The following is a 21,776-nucleotide window of genomic DNA, read 5'->3' as shown; positions in this document are numbered from 1 at the left end:
CTGCATGGCGCGGCGCGGCCCGGCCCGGCCGGGCGCTCCACCGCGGCGCCTGCGCGTGTGCCGCCCGCGGCCGAGGGGCTCCGCCGGCGGCACCCCGCGCCCTCCTCCCGGGCCGCCTTCCGCCGCAGTTGGCAGCGTGCGAGGACCCCGCCGCCCGGCTCGACTCGGCTCGCCTCGCCTTGCCGTGCCCCCCTGGGGGTGGCCTCCGCCGAAGGGAGAGGCGGGGGGCCGGGCCCCGGCCTGAGGTGAGGGGAGCGGCGGGGCTGGCGCTTCCCCGCCGGACACTGGCCTTAAAAGCGGGCCCTAAAAGGGAGGGTAAATTCTGTTTTGTTGTCAGTGCTTTTTCAGGATTTGGGGGCTTTTCTTGGGTTTTTTTGGCCGTTAGGAAGCCTGCCGTAGCGGGTCACGGCGCTCTGGGGAAATGCCCCCTTGCTCCCTAACTTGTTCCGGTTGGTTCCAGCTCCCTCAGGGCGGGCGCCCTCAGAGCCCCCCACACCCCCCTCACACGCTCCCCTCCCCGGCCTGGGGACCTGTCCAGGCGTCGTCTGTGTCCGTCTGTCCTGCAGACAGTCCTCCTCAGTGTCACCTATTGTCCAGAAGGAAATATTACCTCTAAATGCACATGCCGTGGAGAGTGGAGCAGAGCGTGTGTTTTACCTAGGTGTTAGCCGGAGCAAACGCTGTTGTTCTGGTTGTAGTTCCTTCTCAGCTAATCTTGCGCCTTAAATCTTCCCACGCTGCGGATCAGGCGCTGTCTCCAGTTGCTTGGGGAGCTGACAGGAGAGGCAGCTGGCATAAATGCGGCCCCTTGCACCCGACCCAGGGTGTTGGGCTGCGAGCAGCCTGGCTCCATCCAGGCATGAGGTGCCAAGGGTCTGGCTCGCTCTGCAGTTGGGGGCTTTGGGGGCAGGGAAATAGGAGGAACGTGTTTTAAAAATCGACTTCATTTACGTTTACTTTTTTGCTTTTTTTTGAGGGATTGGAAAACGTGATTGCAGAGAAAATGCTTTGTTGTCGCAACTAGGAGTGGCTGGAGTAACCTAAAAATAGGTTAATCTGTACACAGCTACACAAATATCTCCCTCATGAATTTCTGATTCATCTGGTCGAGAGCATTTCTGTAGGTGATTGATGATTGAGGATGTACATTGTTTGTTGTCTCCTGCCCCTAGGATTTGCTTGGCAAGGAGCAGCTCTGCATCTTAAATGTGGCAATAGAAATCTAAGAGACTTAGGAGGACTGACTTGTCTAAAAGGCAGGAAAAGGGAAAACTTCGATGCTCGCTGTTCTGTCAGTGAATTCGTGGCATGCATGCTAAAATAGTTGTGTCAAAAATAATTATAGTAATATAAATCTGGGATATTAAGAAGGGACAAAATAGTGTTTAATTATCGTGGTGCTTTTGTTACGTTTGTTTACATAAATACGCCACAGTTGATGATTCCCAAATATGTAAAAGTAACACCGCTAAGAGCAGAGAATGATTATTTATTGCTCTTTGTAGGAGCCAACCTGATGTGCCAGGGGAGATAGATTGATAGGCGGGTGATGCCTGTCTAGAATTCATTCGTACCTTATTTCTACTCCAGTTTCCTCTCTGTGTGTGTGACCAAGCTGTAGCTGCCCTCTGCAGTGTAGCTAGGCTTGCAGCTACGCGCTCAGGCTGCTGTGACAGCAAGTGCAGAAGCAGTGTGTAAGAAGCAGCCGGGGAACAAAGAATTGCACTTTGGTGTGTTCTGAATCGCAGCTTGCTGCTCTACTCCAGCTTGGGTCTCACTGAGCTTTGAGGGACAACTGCTGTGGCTGCGGGTTGTACGCCATTCTCCCCAAAACTTGTTGTTGTTGAATATCCCCAATGTATTTTAATGAGTATTTCAAAGAAGCTGCTTTATTCATCTTTAAATAAGAAAGTGAATGCTTCCAAGTAATATGAAGTTTCATTAAATTAGTGGTAGATCATTCCAGCAGAAAAAGCCTTGAAGTATTAGTATCAGTTTTCTATCATGTTTCTGATATATGAAGTCTAATGCTGACTTTTGAATTACTTTATTTTCCTGTAATCTTTGAGAATCTTGTTTACTACTATTTGTCTGCAGGCTGAAGTATTCAAACAAATTCTATCAAATGAAAAGAAAAATCTTACACTACAGCAAACACAAAGATCTACTCTTGATCTGGGAGATTAACCCATGGTAATAGGAGCCTAATTATTCCCTGTTTTCTCCCTATCATAGTGTATTAATTTTTGAGGTAGCTTTAAAGTTTGCTTTGAGCTTTTAGATAAGGTTTTATATAGCTAAGCAATTTATGAGCATTCTTATTACTTGAGACTATGACCGTGTCAACTGACTTGCTAAATTTTGAATGGTCTCCATTGCTGCCGATCAGTGTTTAATCTCATGCTATTTTAACCCTCATTTTTTTAGAATGAGGTAGAGTTTATGTGTTACATATCGGTCTCTAGTAGGATTGCTTTGCAAATGAAGTTACTTTCAAGCTGTTCTTGACATTAGAAAATAGGTTCTTATAATATTGACCACAAAAAAACATTGTTTGTACATGTATGTATGACTTCGAATATTTTTTTTAATTTGTAGCTTTTTCATGTGCTTGAGCACTGAATGACTGCAGCAGAAAATACCATTTTATAGCTCTCAACTGTGCAAATGTCTGTCCTCCGTTTCTGCTCCTGTTTTTTAGATGCAGGATTATGTATGTTGTGTGACTCATTGCTGTTCTATTCTGTGTCTGCAGCTTGCTCCTGCTAGATGCATTATGCTGTACTTGTTCTGTTTCATAATAAAATGTTGTTTACAAAATAGCTTTGTATGCTCTTACAAAATGCAAAAATGTATTTATTGCACCTGAATCCACCCTGCTGAGCATCGCTTTGTAAGGTGTCTCAGTTCATTCTAAATAGCTCCTTATGCTCAATGTCAGGAAGGCTTTGGGCACAGAACATTTAGTAAACGGATGAGGAAAATGTATGACCTTTAAACAACTCCCCCCAACCCTCACAAATTATTTACTTTGAATGTTTTAGTAGTATACCCCTTTGATTGTTGTTAAATGGCAACTTTATAATCAGCACTACTTTTAGATTTTATTTTATTTTTTTAATAAATATTTCTGTGGTACTGGAGGCAGTGCTCAGTTTTAGCAGGTGAGATTTACATCTTGGAGTACAGCCTTACAGACTTGAAGGGGGAGGCAGAGGAAACACGCAGAGCTTTGAGGAGTATCTCTTGGGTTAGGTTTTAAGGCCTTGCTACTAGGTTTTCATGCTCAAAAACCTTGCATTTCCAAGAACTGAAATGTGTGAAAGTTTCATTTGCATACAGAGAGGTTGTTAGTAATGGTAGTTTGTTAGTAAGTGGAATTTGAAGCACTTAAGCCCTTCTGGTCAGGACCTTCTTATTCTCTCGAAGTGGTGGTAGTCTAATACAGTAATGGGAAAGTCCTTTGCATCTAAGCCTCCATTTTCTTTATGAACCAAGGACAGCCTTAGTATAAATAATACTACTTTGAAATTTTTTGCAGTCTTGCCCATATACATGAGATCTGATTTTTGTGATCAAAAAGATCTATATAACATCTTCAGAAATGTAGTTGTGCAACCTCACTTACTCACAGAGAGAGGAAAAAATACTGTAGAGGCAAAAACCCCACACAGGCTTAGGCCTTTGCAGCTTAAAAATAAACATCTGAAGTACATGTTTGGTTTTAAATTTGAGAAATGGCTAACTTAAAATTACTATTCCATGTAATTTAAAACAGATGTTGATATTACAAAACGCTGTTTCTGCTAAAGCAGATTTTGGTGTCAAGGCAATTAAAATAACACTGACAAATATTCAGTGGGAAAGATAATCTCAAATCAAAACCAAGGGAGCCAAAACAGTTTGACCATCTGAGTAGGGTAACTGTCATGCTCCTCCTGATTATTTCACCTCAGCTTTTCATGGTTTTGCTCAAAGCTCCACAAAGTAAGTTTTTCTGCCTTTGCCACACTCCTCCCCAAATGCCTTAAGTATCCCCATTTTTCAGTTAAAAAAAAACCCCAAAACCAACAAAACCCCAGCACATGCAGGGAGAAGCAAAAGTCTTTTTTCACATTTATGCAAAACACCAGATGTGTGTACATAAGTGGAAAGGTGTGTGGGAGTGATCATGGGCTTGCATTTGTAACTTGCAGACAAAATCATAAAACTGTGGGCCTAAGTGACTGTCTCAGAGTCATATCCACAGCCTGTTTCTGTGGCAAGGTTAAGTCTTTTTGGGGCAGAAAGAGGTGTTTTGACTCTTCTTTTGCCTCGGCTGAATTTTGATTTGCACGTCACTTTTGTGCTGGCCTTACTTCTTCCTTATTCGTCAGACTGACAAAATTGTCATCGTGGATGCAGTTAAAAATACCTTAGACCATGTCTGCACTTAGGTACACCTCCGCCTCAGTGTGTAGGCTCGCCCTCCTGTCAGTGAAGTGCTCCCGGTATAAGCGTGTCTCCACTGGACTGACACGGTCAAAATCTTCCCCAAGTCTAATGTTGAATATTTTTCTTAATATAACCAGCTGTGGTCTGTGTGGTGGGCTGGACTGGGGCAGATGTGTTGGTATGATGCGTGAAAAGGTTATGTTTCCTGACCTGACAGCTAGACGTAGCATCCACCTGAGTTGCATATCCTTTTCCTGCTTCCCCTGTGGGACCTGCAATCCAAGTTGCGTCACTTTGGTGGTGACAGGGTAGTTCAGCAAAAGAGATTTCACATTTAAAGATTAGCTTTCACAGAAGTGGGAAACTTTTTTTTTTTCCTTCCCCAAACTTCTAAGAGTGAGATACCTATATGATGACACCATGAAATGTGTATCTGACCAAAGGAGAACTCAGATCTTAGCATACAAGAATATTTAATGAAGAGAAAAGCTTTTAATAGGAGTCTTTGCTTTTAATCTTGTTACCTTTGCATATCCTTTGTGCTGTCATGTCCAGTGTAATTACTACAAGTTGAGCAACAAAGTTCCTCCCTTCCCAGCCATTCTCACTCCCTGTTTTGGAGCCTTTCGGTTCTTTTCAAGGCAGAGTATGAGAAGGACAAAAAGTCCTGAGATGTTTTGGTTTTGCTTTTGCCCTAATTTGCTTGGTATCTCTGGTTGTAACTTGGGTTGGACAAACCTGTTTACTCAGTAGCAGTTTCTGCCTGCTGCCAAATCTCTGGGTTGCAGGCGTGCCTAAATAGCTGAAGGACAAGTGGATCCCGCTTTAAACCCTCTTTTTACATTCTGTGGCCTGCAACACTAAAAAAAAGACTGACCCAAGCAGGGGACTGTGCATAAATAACTTCTCTGAATGGTCCCTGGGTAACTGTCAGACAAAGATACCAGTATTTATTTTGCAAGAGGCAGTGTGAAAGCTCTAAACCTGAACATCATAAGCTGAGGACTGGGATTTTGGAAGATTTTTTAAAAAATTAGTAGTTTTAAATGCATGTATATTTTACAGCAATTTAGTCCTGTCTTCTCTCTTTCCTAGCTAAAAAATTATGCATTTCTATATGAAAAAGACCTTGAGCTGGTCAAAGAACCAACTAAGATTATACTGGTAAAAGTATAGTTTAACTGGGGATAACATTAGTAAAGCTTGGCAAAGCTCCTTTTTCTCCATAGCTGCCAAACTTTTTTTTGAGTAGTCGTTCATTACTTCACCAAACTAAATAAAACATTGACCCTCAGGTAATCCCAGTGAGCAGAATTCCCCTGTGGTGTAACTGGGGCCAGCTCCTTCTGAAAGGCAAGAGGACAAGTGAGATGCACTGGTGTGACTTGGGGCTCGGTGCCTGCTGAGGGTGTCTGTTCAAGAACGGCATTTGCTGAAACTCCTAGTAGACTTATGTTTGACACAAAAGCCCTTGGGAGTCAGCTCAAGGACACAGTGGCATCATTTGTTTGCTGTATGTGAGATGTTAGAGGAAAAGGCAGAAGTCTGTGGACAGTTCAAGAAGGTAGAAGGGTATCTCATTAAATGAACCTTAGCAAAGGTGAAATTGCTCTCCCCAGTATTTTTATCTCAGTTTTGCCAGAGGTGGTGAAGTCCTAGGTCTTGTACATGTTTGGTTTTTTACTCTCTTGTATTTATAACCTCTTGCCAGGCCTCTGGGTCTGTCTGTGTTTAAATTCTGTACAAAATGTCAGCTTGGTATACAGGCCTTCAAATAGATTTAAATTTGATTATTTTAAACTGAGAGTGTAGAAATTCTTAACAGAATCGTCTAGGTGATCAGGCAGTATCTTCATTCTACAACAGAAAATTTTCTCCCTGCCTCAGTTACACAACTCCATCTTTTGTTTCTGCAGACTTCTACTAAATACTACAGATTATCTTCTCTCTCCTGTGTGAGTGTTTGGGCTGCTACACTGCTGTCGGTTGAGTAGCTCCTTGATCTGGTCCCAGAGGGTGCTGCGTTTGTAACTCTCTCCCCTCTTCCTGGGAGCATAACTTAACCCAGTGTAACTGTGAATGTTAAGGACTTCTTGGAGTTGATCTTTCACTGCAGGCTGTTCTAGAGGACAGTAATGATCTCACAAAAATGAGTCTTTGTTTAGTTGCATGTTTGATTAATTGCAGGCTTTTGGCCTCCCAGTTGGACATTTGGGTGTTTTCTTGCCAACTTCAGCTCTGACAAGGTATAGATGCTAAGACTGGACATCGTAATCGTAAAAGCGGGCATGTTAACAGTGAATAACATGGCCCTTGCAAACACATTGATCTTAATAACTTAACTAAAGTTCTCAGTTCTCTTTCTTTTGGCTTGCAAGTATCATACCTGATATTTTTTTTTTTTGCCCTCCAGAATTAAAAACAATTGTTTGTTGCATTGACTTTTTTCTTTTCCAGTGAAAAACACCCAAGCCCCCCAAACCCCAGTATCTGTCTTGAGCTCCATTATATACGTATGCTTTTGCTGGGAGGTTAACCTCTTGAAGAGGATTCAGTGTTAACTGACTCATTGCCTACTTATTTACCTCCCATCTGAGAGCTGCCAACACCTCCCACACTTTGCAATTTCTAATCTAATCTTGATTCTATATCTTGATTATTTGTCAAATTAGGATCTTCTTAAAGAAAGGAGATGTATTATCAATAGTCAAAATGTGTCAGAATCTGCAAGTGCAGTGTATACTTCGTTGTTGGGCTTTTTTAATTAAAGTTGATGCCATTGTACTTACTGTTTTAAAGCACAAATATTTGGTTAGTTTTGTGTTGTTTCTTACTGAGATTTCAGCAAGACTTTCATCACTACTTAAATTAGAAAGAAAATTCCCTGAAAACAGAATGTTTTTGTTTGTATTCTTCTCAAATTCAGGTATACCTGATGGTTGAGCAGGTAGGGGGAAAAGTATGGGGCCACTAATCGTTACTGAATTTCCAAGGAGGTTACTTTTCTCAGTTCCTGCACTTCCCTGAGTTCCTCCAAACTCTGTTGAATTTGGTTGTTCCATGTTTGTGCTGGGTAATAGCCTGAAGAAGAGCACTGGCTGTTACATAGTGTCACAATTTGATGCTGCTGTGTCAAAACACCTGGTTGTGCTGGGGTCTTGAGTATAAAACAAATCAGAAGGCACTTGCAGGGAGTTTTTCATCAATGCTCTCAGTTCCCCCCTTCCTTCCTTTCCCCTGCCTTTTCTTCAGATTCAAGCTGCTGTTAGATTTTTCATATTAAAATGGTGGCTTTTCCATATTTAACTTTTTTTAATTTTAAGCTTGGTGGTATTGATTTTTCTCATTGCACATTCTCTGAATCTCTGGCAGAAGTCCTGGAGGGGATTTGGGAGCGAAGAAGAAGAAAAAGAAGCAGAAGAGAAAAAAGGAGAAACCAAATTCTGGAGGCACCAAATCAGATTCTGCGTCTGACTCCCAGGAGATTAAAATTCAACAGCCTTCAAAAGTGAGAGCCTGGTTCTGTTTTAATTTGTGCTTGCTTTCTAATTTAATTTTAATTTGTGTGTTGCTTTTTGTAAAAGCGAGTTGGTAGTTCTGCCTTAACACGTCAGAATTAAGCAAATGGCTACTGTCCTGAACAGAGACAGAAGCAAGGTAAGACCTGATGTTTGCAGACTGTATGAAGTTAGCTGGAGAGTCGGTGTCACCACCACGGTGGTGTACTTTGAGAAAAGCAGAGGAGGAGGTGTTTTGTCTTTCTTTTCCAGCAGCTAGAACTCAGGCTAGTGATAGCTTCGTCACAGGGAATCTTAATCTGCAGTGGTAATGCTTTTAAATAGATTTTGTGTTTGGGAATTGCCTTTAGTTTAGCCACCATCTAACTTGGCTTAGTGCAGTTTCAGTAACTTGTACAGCGTAATGCTATCTCATGGTGAGCATCAGCAGTAGGAGGGAAGAAGGTGTACTTGCTGTGCTAACCAGAGTCTCATTTGGGCAAACGAGCAGCATGTCATCTTACATAAAATGCGGTAATCTCTAACATGGAGATACAGACTGAAGAAACTGCCATCTGAAAGGCCTCTGCTGTAAATAAGAATGCAAAATTATGTGAGGGATGTACAGTCTTTGTGGGCTTTGTGACAAAATAGCATTGTCTAGGTGCTTTTGACTACCATGTGAATGCATGGTGAATAATATGATGTGGTGGCTTTTTAACATACAGCTTTTATCTCAAGAGAAATCTGAGCCTGAGAACTGAAGTTTATAACATGATGATATGAAAGTTTATGGACCATTGAGCCTGTTGAAGTAGTTTTATTTGCTTTATCAGATTAATGTGGAGAAAGTTACACTGTTGTACCAGTAGTACTATTCATTCTGTAAGATTTACCAAGTACATTGGGGCTACCAACTAATTTTAGGGAAAAAAGTTGTGTTCTGGCTCATTAACATACTGATAGATTTTGTGTTGTCCCTTTAGATAATCTCTGTGTCACCCCCATTGCTTTGAACGGGCACATTTGGCACAGGGGACACTTTAAAATATGTAGAGACATCTTAAGTACTTCTGATTTCACAACATGTTTTAATACTGTGTTTCTATAAAGCAGGTGGCATGAATTGCTAATACAAGAGGACTGTTTGCAAGCGATGACCAAGTAACCTCAAACTCTTTCACAATTGGAGTGAAGTCAGTTTTAATGTTAACATAAAGACATAGTTCATTGCTGTGGTGTCCTGGGAGTTCCTTGGTTCCCTGCTGACCAAGCTTACTGTTCCAAATGTTGCCTCTATTGCATTAAAAGGAAGCTGCTTCACTTTTTCTGTTTTCATGTGCAAGATTTTGGTCCTGAGCACCTTGCAGTCTTGCACACCATTTCTCTAGCATGATGTGTTTTGCAAATGTGGAAGCCTATCCTTGTTCTAAGTTGTGTACTTAGGATGGCACTCTCTGTGATTATTTCACTGTCACAAGAAGTTTAGCCAGTTTGTTAGCAATGTTACAAAACCTTCTCTTTTATTGGCATAAAATAAAAGGTCTTATTTAAGTCTTTCTCTCAAGCTCTAGGCAGCTAAACCATTTTACTGTTCTGATATGGCTTCCACTTTTCTCTAGTTGCAAGTGCATCAGCGTTGGCTGGGGGGGGGTTGCCTTCTCTGCTGTGTTCCAGGTGTACACACTGATAAGTAGATGAGTTTCTCTGTCTTGGACAACTTTGCTGTTTCAGATTTTTTGACAGCATCTTAGGCTGCTGATCTGGATCAGTGTGGAGAAGTATATTTATTTTCTCTGCTACTCAAGTGATATTTAGATTCTGTATTCCTTGTGCTATGTGAAATATAGAAAAAAAGGCTCTTAGCATTTGCTTGCTCTTTGTTGAAAAGAAGTTTACAAAATATTTCAGAGGAAACTGACATCGTACACCTTACTAAGAGAATATATGCAGGATCATCAGGTAATACTCAGTGGGGCTTCTGAACTCATTGAAAACTATTTTTAAAAAAGACTTTGAGGTCAGGTGAGTTCATAAACAGGTGTACCAGTCTGGAGAAAAACAGAACAGCAAGTCATCTTGGCTTGTCCCTCTCTTATTTGTGATATTGGACTTTTTGAACACTGGCATGAGTGTAACCACAGCAATAAATGCTTGTTAGCACGTTATGCTTATGATGACCTTTAGGACACTTCACTGCCCATCTCACAAGACTTTAATCTCTCCCCATTACAAGTCCCAGTGATGTAGACTGTCCACGCTGACATAAATGAAGCTTGCCAGATCTGCAATATTGTCAGTCATTACTGTAGTCACTAGTGGCCTACACAACATAGTCACAGAATAACTTAGGTTGGAAGAGACCTCTGGAGATCTTTCGACCAACCACCTGCTTAGAGCAGATCCAACTAGATCAGGCTGCTCAGGCCTAGATCAGGTTGGTTGTTCTCCAAGGATGAAGACTCCACAACCTCGGTGGGCAACCTATTCCAGTGTTTGACTACACTTGTGGTTTAAAAAAAATAGTAATTCCTTATATCTAAATGGATTTTGCTGGTTTGCAACTTTTGTCCATTGTTTCTCATCCTATCGTTGTGCTCCTCTGAAAAGACATGGCTCAGTTTTCTTTACATCCTCCCATTAGGCAGTAATGAGATTTCTCCTACTCCCTTAACCTTCTCTTCTTAAGGCTGAACAAACCAAGGTCTCTCATCTTCTTGTACGTCATGTGCTTCAGCATTCTGATCATCTTGGTGGCCCTCCGTTGAACTCGCTCCACTATGTCAATGTTTTCTTTCTAATGGGGAACACGAAACTGTGAGATGTGATCTCAGGGGTGCCAGATAAAGGGTAAGACTTGCTGGACAGTCTTACTGGTGCAACCCAGTATGCAGCTGTCCTTTGCTGGGCAGCAAACTGCTGACTCATGTTCAGCTCTCTGCCCACCAGGACCTCCAAGTTCTTTTCTGCAGAGCTACTTCCTAGCCAGTCCGTGTTGGCCTCTGCCATTGTGTGGGCTTTTTCTGTCCCAGATGCAGGACTTTGTATTTGCCTTTGTCAAACTTCATGAAGCTTCTGTTTCCAGCCTGTCAAAGTAGCTTTGAATAGCAGCTCTGCTGTCCAGCATATCAACCATTCTTCCCAACTAGGTATCATCTATGCACTTGCAGAGAAAGCACTCTTTGTCACATCCAGATCATTAAACAGTATTGACCTCTGAGTTCTCAAAATCCTCTTCCCCCTTGCCTTCTTGAAGATGGGTGTGACATTTCCCTTTTTCCATTCATAAGAAACCTCCACCAATTGCTCTAACTTTTTAAACTTGAGAGGTGCTTGTTGCAGTAACATCAGCCAGCTCCCTCGGCACCCTCAGATGCATCCGGTCAGTTCTTATGGACCTGTCCATGATTAGTTTGCTAAGTGATCCCTAACTTTCTCTCCTGCTGTGGTTAATGGGAGTCTCACAGACTGTGCTACCAAGCTGAGGGTCATCAAAGGTCTGAGGTCAGAACTTGTCACCAAAACAGAGGCAAAAAAAGCATTCCATACCTCAGCCCTGTTGCACAACAGTGCCGTCTTGTGCTGTGAAGAGATATTTCCCCTAAACTGAAATTAAACAAAATCACTCTTCTTTCTAATTGATATGAAGTTCTGTATAGGTTTTTCTTGCTTTCCATTAAAGGAAAACAAAAAGGGTTGCAAGTAAACTTCTTAGCAAGGCTGATCTCTGAACATTTTGAAAGGAAAGGAGATTCCTTCTGATGTCCCTAGCCATGTTGTATTTGGTACCAGAACATGAACTTTTTACTTTACATATGCTAGTAAGATCTTTTTAGAACTTAATATCTTTTTTTTAGATTTCTGTTTTCTTCTTCATAATGTAGAAAAAACATTAGAGACTTAAAATAAACATACAAAATAAATTACAGTATGTCAATATTTATGTATGATTTCAGAATTTATCTAGTGGCATTAGAAGTATTTGTATCAGGCCAGTTTGTAATAGACAAATTGATAGTTGCGAAAAGTAATTTATGTCACTGTAATCTGGATCTAGAAATAGGGTAGGTTTTTTATGCTGCAGTTGTGTTGCTCTGAAGAGTACAAATATGTTAATTCATAACTACTCAGATGACAGGTGTTTAAAGTATGCTCACAGGTAAAATTTCACAATACTTAAATTAATGAAGAAAATTGCATAATATTTAGAGAATACAAGTTTTTATAATAAATAAAAATGATGGCCTGCGTGAGCTACAGGCAGGGAGTTTTGCTTCTTTTGTGGCTGAGGATATTAGAGGGAGATGCCCATCCAAATGAAGCTTTACATCATTATTACATGTAATTTTTGTTGGTTTTTCAACACATAATTCCTAGAAAGAAGATGAAATACGGAAATAGTGATCCATTGATACTCAGTAAAAAAAACCCCCACATCTGGCTTGATGCAGAATTGCTTGAAATTTTCCAGTGCATTTGAAACTATTCCTTCAGGTGTATTTTTTGCACTGCAGTCTGGGAAAACCTGAACACAAGCATGCTGTTAGTACGCCTCAGAACAGGACTTGCCATTTGGGGGATAACGAAACAAAACAAGTGAATAGATTAAAAAAGAGAGAGAGGAAGATCCCTTTAGATTTAGAAGTCCGTTACTATTATTCCTCTGTACTTCCCTATGCAGGTAAAATTCTCGTTCCAGTTACACTTACTCGGAGTGATCAAAAGTGAGGGTGTAAGAGCTCAGTTTAGAAATGTTTAGCCTTAGGTTTTATGCTTTTCAAATAACTTTATAGAACAGATTTTTCAACTTTTAAGTGGGAAATTGGTTTGTCAGTCTGCTTCTATCAGTTAAAATTATCTTCAGTTGTGAGTGTTGGCACAGTTGGCATTAGTGGCAAGATGGTCAACTACATACGGTACAATGCAGAAGGGTACCTACTATAATAATTGCAAGCTAATAGAAGGCAGATACAATATAACTAAGGTTAAAAAGTGGATATTTGTAGCAGTACAGTGTATCTGAAATACTGAACCATAGTGAATTTAAATATTATTTTATATTGTATGTGTAAAGTACAACTTCAAACATCTCTGTGTACCAGTGGTATCTTTAGATTGTTAGATGTCTAAGCTGATGTGCTTTTTGCTGTTTTATTGTATTTCACGGGGCAGGGAGGGGCAGGGAATATAAGAAGCTTTTTATTGTGATACTGGTATCCTGCCTTAATGCTGCAGTATTTGTGTTAAATGTGTTAACACTGAAGTTTCATGGTTAAATGCAAGTGCTACTCAAAACCATTAAGTATCTTATGAAGTTGCTTGTCTGTTGCCCACCTAACTTTCCACCCTCCTGCCTCCAAAGGTTATACCTAAACTAACCATGATGAAAAGAAAGAACACGTAACAGTAAAATAAATGAGCATGTTGGTACAACTTGTTCAAAGTAAATATTCTCAATAAGCTTCCTCTTCTGTTTGTCTCTGTGTCCAGAATCCAGCCATTCCAATGCAGAAGCTTCAAGACATCCAGAGAGCGATGGAGCTGCTCTCTGCATGCCAAGGCCCAGCAAAGAATATTGATGAGGCTACCAAACGTAAATACCAGTTTTGGGATACGCAACCTGTACCTAAACTTAGTAAGTATAACTGGACCTGGGCATAAGATCTGTCTTACTGACCACTAAAAGAATGTGTGCCAGCTGTGTGGCATGTTCTCCAAAACAGCTGTGAGTTGGACTGTCTGCAGTAGAGATCCTTAATCTTTTCTGTAGTTTATGTGGAAATTCTTGATGTTCTCTAGGAAAGTGCTTGCCCCCCGCCCCGCCCCAATGATATGCAACAAAATATGGTGTTAATAAATCTCCTTCTGATGCTCTCTATAAAAATGGGAAATGCTATTGAAATAGCATTCCTTTGTATATTTTAGGTCTGAACTCTTGAACAACAGAACATAGAAGTCCTTTCCACTTCAGGGAAAATAAGAACCTAAGTGGTGACAAAGAGTAAACTTTGATTTTATTTATTTATTTATTTATTTTCCCTTAATGTTGTTTTTCAATAAATAGATTTGCTATCACAGAGAGAATGACTGTCCTGCTGTAGATTACACTGTTTTCATGCAGCTTTAAGTGGATAATGGCACTTCTGTCGTCTGTGAACACTTCTACTGCTGTGTGTTCACATGCTTCCTCCACAATGTATACTATCTTGAAGACATGCTTTCACAGAGTCTGTTCTCTGTTCTTGGTATCAAGTGAGATGGTGAGGTGACCTCTCCTTGCCTTTAATTTTGTAAGGAATTTGGCAGATTACTTTTTATACTGATCTGATCCCTGATAATACAGTTGGTAAATCTTAGTCTTTGTTGGAGAAGGTAGTTGCTGACTGTCTTGCTTTTTCTGAATTGCTTTCTGAACTTTCTTCTTCCCACTTCATTATCTTCAAGTTAACCAGTTGTAGCTCTTCAGTGCCAACAAAACTTGAGGACCCCACAAGTAAAGCAGTCTCAGTGCAATAGCTGTCATTGTTCTGTTCTGCAGATGTCTCTCCATGGCATTGGAGACTGGTGTAGAATAAGCAGAAATAAGGGAGAGTCTAAAGCACAGGAGCGCTCTGCTCTCTCTCTCTCCACAGGGCAGCATTTCATATTAATCCATTTCTATAGTTTAATCCGCAGTGATCTCATTTCTCCCTGACTTCCTTGCATAGAGAAGTCCAGAGCAGAGTCCCTGGATGCAATATTTTTCACTGGATTGAACTGACCTGCCCTGGCTCTTCTCCATACAAACTCTATCCAGATACCTCTGTAAACTAATGGTAATAATTGTCACAGTAATCCTGCCTAGGTGGAGGAAGAGCCTAGTTGAATTAAGTTGATGTGTAAATCAAAAAATACTCTGGCCATAACAAAGCTTTTTCAGACCTAGTTCAGGTGTCTGCGCAGCAGTTCCAGAAGTTCAGTTCAGGTTAGTCAATGTATCTTACAGCACTTCTAGATGAGAGTCTGTCACTTGCCAGCCTAAAAGGACCAATACATTTGCTCTAAAAATGATTTGTTAGTGTTGTTCAGTAGAAATATGTTTTGTTGAATTTGGCCAGCAGAGGTTTTGTTCAACAGTATTTATGAATTGCTTCTTGATCCCATTGGAATTTTTTTTTCCCCCTCTCCTTCTTGTAGTTTTTCCTTTATCTGCTGAATGAACATATTGGGAAGTCTTCACTATTTGATATGCTGGATATGTTTAGGTAGAAAAAAATCATCTGTTGATTCAAGAAATAGCTCTAGGGATCTTTGCATTAAATTAACTTCAGAATCCTTCTGCCTTCTGGTTAAGGTTGTTAGCAGTAGGTTCTTCAGTTAGGCAAGTCTGCCATGTAGTGGCAGTAATGTTTAGGCTGTTGATACTTTCCAGAGTTTGCATAAAAGTGCTGGTAATTATGACCTTCCAAACTGGACAGCAGGCCATAACTATTTGTGAGGATTGCACGTCATTTGGGGAAAGTTCATACTACAAAGGAACACTTGACTGTCTAGAGCTTGATGATGGTGACAATAGGGTTGAGTGTGTATGGCTAAGAATCAGGGGGAAGGCCAACAAGGCAGATATCATGGTGGGAGTCTGTTACAGACCACCCAAACAGGATCAAGAGGCAGGTGAAATACTCTGTAAGCAGCTGCGAAAAGTCTCACAATCGCTAGCCCTTGTTCTCGTGGGGGACTTCAGCTTACCAGATGTCAGCTGGAAATACAATGCAGCAGAGAGGAAACAGTCTAGGAGGTTCCTGGAGTGTGTGGAAGATAACTTCCTGACGCAGCTGGTGAGTGAGCCAACTAGCAAAGGTGCGCCACTGGACCTGTTGTTGGCAAACAGAGAAGAACTTGTGAGTGATGTGATGGTTGGAGGCCATCTTGGGCACAACAATCAGGAAATGACAGAGTTTTAAATTCTTGGAGAAGGAGGGAGTTAGCAGAACTGCCTCCTTGGACTTTTGTTGGCCACTTGGATCTTTGTTGGTGACATGGACAGAGGGATTGAGTGCACCCTCAGCAAGTTTGCTGATGACACCAAGCTGTGTGGTGCAGTCGACATGCTGGAGGGAAGGGATGCCATCCAGAGGGACCTTGACAGACTTGAGGGGTGGGCCCATGTGAACCTCATGAGGTTCAACAAGGCCCAGTGTAAGGTCCTGCACATGAGTTTGGGCAATTCCAAGCACAAATACAGGCTGGGCAATGAGTGGACTGAGAGCAGCCCTGTGGAGAAGGACTTGGGGGTAATAGTGGATGAAAAAAGTGAATATGAGCTAGCAATGTGTGCTCGCAGCCCAGAAAGCCAACCGTATCCTGGGCTGCATCAAAGGAAGTGTGGCAGGTCGAGGGACATGATTCTCCCCCTCTACTCCGTTCTTGTGAGACCCCACCCAGAGTACTGTGTTCAGTCCTGGGGCCCCCAACATAAGAAAGACGTGGACCTGTTGGAATGAGTCCAGAGGAGGGCCACGAAGATGATCAGAGGGCTGGAGCACCTCCCCTATGAGGATAGGCTGAGAGCTGGGGTTGTTCAGCCTGCAGAAGAGAAGGCTCTGGGGAGACCTTATAGCACCCTTCTAGTACTTAAAGGGGGCCTACAGGAAAGATGGCGAGGGACTCTTTACCAGGGAGTGTAGTGATAGAATGAGGGGTAATGGTTTTAAACTGAAAGAGGGTAGATTTAGATTAGATATTAGGAAGAAATTTTTGACTGTGAGGGTGGTGAGATGCTGGAACAGGTTGCCCAGAGAAGTTCTGTATGCCCCCTCCCTGGAAGTGTTCAAGGCCAGGTTGGATGAGGCTTTGAGCAGCCTGATCTACTGGGAGATATCCTTGCCTATGGTAGGGTGGTTGGAACTAGATGATCTTTAAGGTACTTTCGAACCCAAACCGTTCTATCATTCATTCTCTGATTCTATGACTCCCAGAAGGCAGACTTTGGCCTGTTTAGGAGCCTGGTTGACAGAGTCCCTTGGGAGGCAGTCCTGAAGGGCAAAGGAGTCCAGGAAAGCTGGACATTCCTGAAGAAGGAAATCTTAAAGGCGTAGGAGCAGGCCATCCCCATGTGCCAAAAGACGAGCTGGCAGGGAAGAAGACCAGCCTGGCTGAACAAAGAGCTTTGGCTGGAACTCAGGAGAAAAAAAAAGAGAGTTTATGGCCTTTGGAATAAGGTGCACACAACTCAGGAGGACTACAAGGATGAGGTTATGCAGGGAGAAAATTAGAAGGGCCAAAGCCCAACTAGAACTTAATCTGGCTAGTGCCATAAAAGACAATAAAAAATGTTTCGATAAATACATTATCAGCAAAAGGAGGGCTAAAGAGAATCTCTATCCTTTATGGGATGTGGGGGGAAACATAGTGACAAAGGATGAGGAGAAGGCTGAGGTACTTAATGCCTTCTTTGCCTCAGTCTTTAATAGTAAGACCAATTATTCTTGGGGTATCCAGCCCACTGAGCTGGAAGACAGGGAGCAGAAAAAACCCCCATAATCCAAAGGGAAATGGTTAGCGACCTGCTACACCACTTAGAAACACAGAGGTCTATGGGGCTGGATGGGGTCCACCCAAGGGTACTGAGGGAGCTGGCAGAAGTGCTCACCAAGACACTTTCCATCATTTATCAGCAGTCCTGGCTAACCAGGGAGGTCCCAGTTGACTGCAAGTTAGCAAATGTGACACCCATCTACAAGAAGGGCTGGAAGGAGGATCTGGGGAACTACAGGCCTGCCAGTCTGACCTTGGTGCTGGGGAAGGTTATGGAGCAGATCATCCTGAGTGCCATCACACAGCACGTACAGGACAACCAGGTGATCAGGCCCAGTCAGCCTGTGTTTATGAAAGGCAGGTCCTGCTTGACCAACCTGATCTCCTTCTATGACAAGGTTACCTGCTTAGTGGATGAGGGAAAGGCTGTAGATGTTGTTTACCTGGACTTTAGTGAAGCCTTTGACACTGTTTCCCACAGCATTCTCCTGGAAAAACTGGCTGTTCATGGCTTGGACGGGCATACTCTTGGCTGGGTAAAAAACTGGCTGGATGGCCAAGCCCAAAAGAGTTGTGGTGAATGGAGTTAAATCCAGTTGGTGGCCAGTCACAAGTGGTGTTCCCCAGGGCTCAGTATTGGAGCCAGTTCTATTTAATATGAGTTCTGTTTATCAATGATCTGGACGAGGAGATCAAGTGCACCCTCAGTAAGTTTGCAGATGACACCAAGTTGGGCAGGAGCGTTGATCTGCTTGAGGGTAGGAAGTGTCTACAGAGGGATCTGGACAGGCTGGATCGATGGGCCGAGGCTGCTTGTATGAGGTTCAACAAGGCCAAGTGCCAGGTCCTGCATTTGGGTCACAACAACCCCGTGCAATGCTACAGGCTTGGGGAAGAGTGGCTGGAAAGCTGCCTGGGGGAAAAGGACCTGGGGGTGTTGCTTGACACCTGGCTGAATGTGGGCCAGCAGTGTGCCCAGGTGGCCAAGAAGGCCAATGGCATCCTGGCCTGTATCAGAAATAGTGTGGCCAGCAGGACTAGGGAAGTGATGGTTCCCCTGTACTCAGCACTGGTGAGGCCACACCTCGAGTACCGTGTTCAGTTTTGGGCCCCTCACTACAGGAAAGACACTGAGGTGCTGGAGCGTGTCCAAAGAAGGGCAACCGAGTTGGTGAGGGGTCTAGAGAACAAGTCCTCTGAGGAGCGGCTGAGGGAACTGGAGTTGTTTAGCCTGGAGAAAAGGAGGCTGAGGGGAGACCTTGTCGCTCTCTACAACTACCTGAAGGGGGGTTGTAGCGAGGTGGGGGTCGGTCTCTTCTCCCAAGTAACAAGTGATAGGACAAGAAGAAATGGCTTCAAGTAGTGGCAGGGGAGGTTTAGATTGGATATTAGGAAAAATTTCTTTACTGAAAGGGTTGTCAAGCGTTGGAACAGGCTGCCCAGGGAAGTGGTTGAGTCACCATACCTGGAGGTATTTAAAAGATGTGTAGATATGGCACTTAGGGACATGGTTTAGTGGTAGACCTGGCAGCGTTAGGTGTACAGTTGGACTTGATGATCTTAAAGGTCTTTTCCAACCTAAATGATTCTATGATTCTGTTATTTGGCAGGTGCTGCTCCATAGAAGAGGAACAGCTTCTGTTTATAGCTATATGCTGAGGGACCAGAGTTGTAAAGTAAGGGAAGAGATGAAAGCATGCTTTCATGTAGGATTTTAGGAACAAATTTCACATTTCACCAGCATCTCTTAAATGCCCTGGCTTTGCCATGCCACTGCTCCTGAGTAATCCTGTTGAGTTCAGGTCTGTTCAAGTCAGTGGTGAACAGGATCCGAGCCATAGCTTGTTAGCTGTGAGTACAACATCTTTCTCATGATGAGACTGTGGATCTTGTGGCTGGCTAAATGCTGTGCATGTGCTGATAAATTGCTGTCTGCTGTCCTGTGTTACAAAATACTGGGTCTCAGTTGAGGTAGAGCTGTTCTGTGTGTATCTATAGATATTCTGATGAGATGGTCATTAGTCTGAATGCAATCTGTGAGAATGAGTAGTATAAGCTAATATTATAAATTTTTTTCAAAATTTTTAAAAGCTTCATGTTCCTGTCACGTAATTATGAGAAAATACATGTTGTGAGTTAAATGCAGTTTTGAGAACTATCAGGAAAGCTAGCAATGTAACTGTTCTTTTGGTTTGTGTTTTTTAATTTTTTTCCTCCTCCTCCCTCAAAAGATGAAGTTATAACTTCACACGGTGCAATCGAACCAGATAAGGACAATGTCCGCCTAGAGCCATATTCTTTGCCACAAGGTTTTATGTGGGACACATTGGATCTTAGCAATGCTGAAGTTGTAAGTAAAACAATTTTTATATGTATCTAAAATTATTGAAGTTTATTCTGATTGATGTGTGTGGATAAATCTTTGGATTTTTTTGTGTGTGTTTTCAGCTGAAGGAGTTATACACACTGTTAAATGAGAATTACGTAGAAGATGATGATAATATGTTTAGGTTTGATTATTCACCTGAATTTCTTCTGTGGTGAGTAGCAAGTTCTACATTCTGCTCTGGCTGGAGTGCAAAGAAGAGTGTTTTTATTACATCTTCTTAGGCAGTAATTTGTAATTATTTCTGTAATCGATTCTAGGGCGCTACGTCCTCCAGGCTGGTTACCCCAATGGCACTGTGGGGTTAGAGTGTCTTCAAACAAAAAACTGGTAGGATTCATAAGTGCCATCCCTGCAAATATTCGTATTTATGACAGGTAAAATGCACCATTACTTTTGTACTTGTAAAAGGATAACACCGTGAAACAAATCTTAAACTGGTATCCATTGCCATAGAGAACTTAAAAAGAGAGAAGGAGGCTCACTGACCATAAAGAGTCAGAAGAATCCTGTGTATGTAGCAGAGACTTCTTTCACTCTTCTTCACCCTTCCCCCCAAAAAAGCTTGTGGGCTCCTTACAATGAAGACTGATAATACATATATAAGAAATTTGCTTATTGATGGATGATACAGATAATGACAAAGAATTTTCTGATCCTACTAGAAAGTATTTAAAGGATAGTCAGTCAGCTGGACTTCCTTGGCCAGCTCTTCATACACTGACAATCATAAAGTATTAATGATACCACGTAGCATGTGCTTGGATGCCATTCTGCATCTTAAAGTAAGGCAATTGGTTAAGCCTCGATAGAGCTCTGGAAAAGGAGTGTTGCAAATAGCTTAGACACAGCTTGCATATTGCACAATTTGCCAATGCAGTCACTGTATCATAGGTTAGTATTTGTTGCAGATGTACTTTGTCACAGACCAATTTATTTTTACCTCAAATTCTTCTGTCACAACATGGAAAACTGCAATTATGGAAATGAAAATATGCAATGTGCAACTCTTTGTAACTTTTCCACTATTTAATGTCCTTTTAGTGTGAAGAAAATGGTAGAAATCAATTTTCTGTGTGTCCATAAGAAACTGAGATCTAAACGGGTAGCACCTGTACTGATTCGGGAAATAACCAGAAGAGTAAACCTGGAAGGAATTTTTCAGGCTGTTTACACTGCTGGAGTGGTACTCCCCAAGCCTGTGGCCACTTGCAGGTAACCTAAGTGATGTTCATAATAATATAGGTTCCTATAGCAGTCATTTTAAAGAATATTTTATGTAGTTGGCTGGAAACAATAAAAACATAAAATTCAAAGAAACTAAATGTTGTGGCCTTGACTAACCTGAAGGCCTGAGTGTTTTTTCAGGGTTGTTTTCTTTTGTTACTTTCCCTCTCGCTCCCTCCTGTGCTTCTCCCTGCTTCTCTCCCCTTCTCCCCCTGTGCCTTGGATAAAACAGCTTCTCAGACTAAAATCTAATTTTGGTTTGTTTATCGTACCTTAAATAGACTAATAGATGTTTCTGTTGACCTTCTGGTGGAAGCCATGCTAGCAATGACAACAATGTATACCTGTGTTTTTCAAGTGGCCTGTTTCCCTGCTGGGATGCTTCCCTGTTGACCTGGTTGCTTGCCAAAGATGGCAGGGCATTTGTGGGAATTGTATGATTTGCTTTTTTGAAATACTTTCATCTGTCCTGGAGAAGAGAGGATTTAATTGGCATTTGATAAAGATCGGAAAACTATCACGTGAGAAGAGTTGTATGTAATGAAGTGTAATTTTGTTTGCTTGGAATGCATTTTATTTCTAACGGGAAAAGTTCAGTTCCAGCAGTATTAGTTCAGCTGTCTATCCTTCTGGAGGACAGGATACTTTTTCATTTGCAGTTGTGTTTGTACCTATGAACACCAAAGGTCCTGTAAGTTTCTGTAAGGAAGGATGGG

At 42.0% G+C, this 21,776-nt stretch overlaps 1 protein-coding gene across 1 annotated transcript in view; it reads left to right on the top strand.

Annotated features, from left to right (window-relative positions):
- Positions 1-21,776, top strand: part of NMT2 (N-myristoyltransferase 2) — a 38,833-nt gene that overhangs the window by 494 nt on the left and 16,563 nt on the right. Inside the window, exons 2-7 of the mRNA XM_052803071.1 lie at positions 7,807-7,942; positions 13,422-13,566; positions 19,679-19,797; positions 19,896-19,987; positions 20,094-20,210; positions 20,878-21,048. Of these exons, the coding sequence (XP_052659031.1) occupies positions 7,807-7,942; positions 13,422-13,566; positions 19,679-19,797; positions 19,896-19,987; positions 20,094-20,210; positions 20,878-21,048 (780 nt within the window). The remainder of the gene's footprint in view (positions 1-7,806; positions 7,943-13,421; positions 13,567-19,678; positions 19,798-19,895; positions 19,988-20,093; positions 20,211-20,877; positions 21,049-21,776) is intronic.

This window comes from Harpia harpyja, chromosome 1 (genome assembly GCF_026419915.1).
Source record: "Harpia harpyja isolate bHarHar1 chromosome 1, bHarHar1 primary haplotype, whole genome shotgun sequence".
NCBI lineage: Eukaryota > Metazoa > Chordata > Aves > Accipitriformes > Accipitridae > Harpia > Harpia harpyja.
This window is presented reverse-complemented; position numbering and strand designations above follow the sequence as displayed.